This window comes from Mesitornis unicolor, unplaced genomic scaffold (assembly GCF_000695765.1).
Source record: "Mesitornis unicolor isolate BGI_N332 unplaced genomic scaffold, ASM69576v1 scaffold30249, whole genome shotgun sequence".
Classification (NCBI taxonomy): Eukaryota; Metazoa; Chordata; class Aves; order Mesitornithiformes; family Mesitornithidae; genus Mesitornis; species Mesitornis unicolor.
In genome coordinates this window covers 19,296-19,626 of record NW_010205753.1, presented here as the reverse complement: position 1 = coordinate 19,626, position 331 = coordinate 19,296, and the positions used below count along the sequence as shown (strand labels likewise).

Sequence of the window (331 nt, the reverse complement as noted above, 5' to 3'; positions counted from 1 at the left end):
GAGGAGCTCGATGTGCGGGAGGTGAGTGAGGCGGCGGGCCCTTTCCCCGTGGGTCAGCCCAGCGGGTCGGTGCTACATGCGGTCCTGCTTCTATTTGCCGCTCTGCCCCGCTGTAGGTGAGCGTCAGCTCGGCCGTGCTGAAGGGCGCGGCACCCCACTCCCGTTTTTACGGTTCGCAGTGCGACCGCCCTAACAAGGAGTTTATGCTGTGTCGGTGGGAGGAGAAGGACCCGCGGAGGTGCCTCCAGGAGGGCCGCCAGGTCAACCAGTGCGCCCTCGATTTCTTCAGGTGAGTGGGGCCCTCCGCAGACATTCTGCCCTGACGGCTGGC

General features: G+C 65.9%; 1 protein-coding gene across 1 annotated transcript in view; it reads left to right on the top strand.

Annotated features, from left to right (window-relative positions):
• NDUFA8 (NADH dehydrogenase (ubiquinone) 1 alpha subcomplex, 8, 19kDa) overlaps nt 1–331 on the top strand; it is a gene marked incomplete at its 5' end in the record, with an annotated part of 10,699 nt that overhangs the window by 8,380 nt on the left and 1,988 nt on the right. Inside the window, 2 exons of the mRNA XM_010191521.1 lie at nt 4–21; nt 117–289. Coding sequence (XP_010189823.1) covers nt 4–21; nt 117–289 — 191 coding nt within the window. The remainder of the gene's footprint in view (nt 1–3; nt 22–116; nt 290–331) is intronic.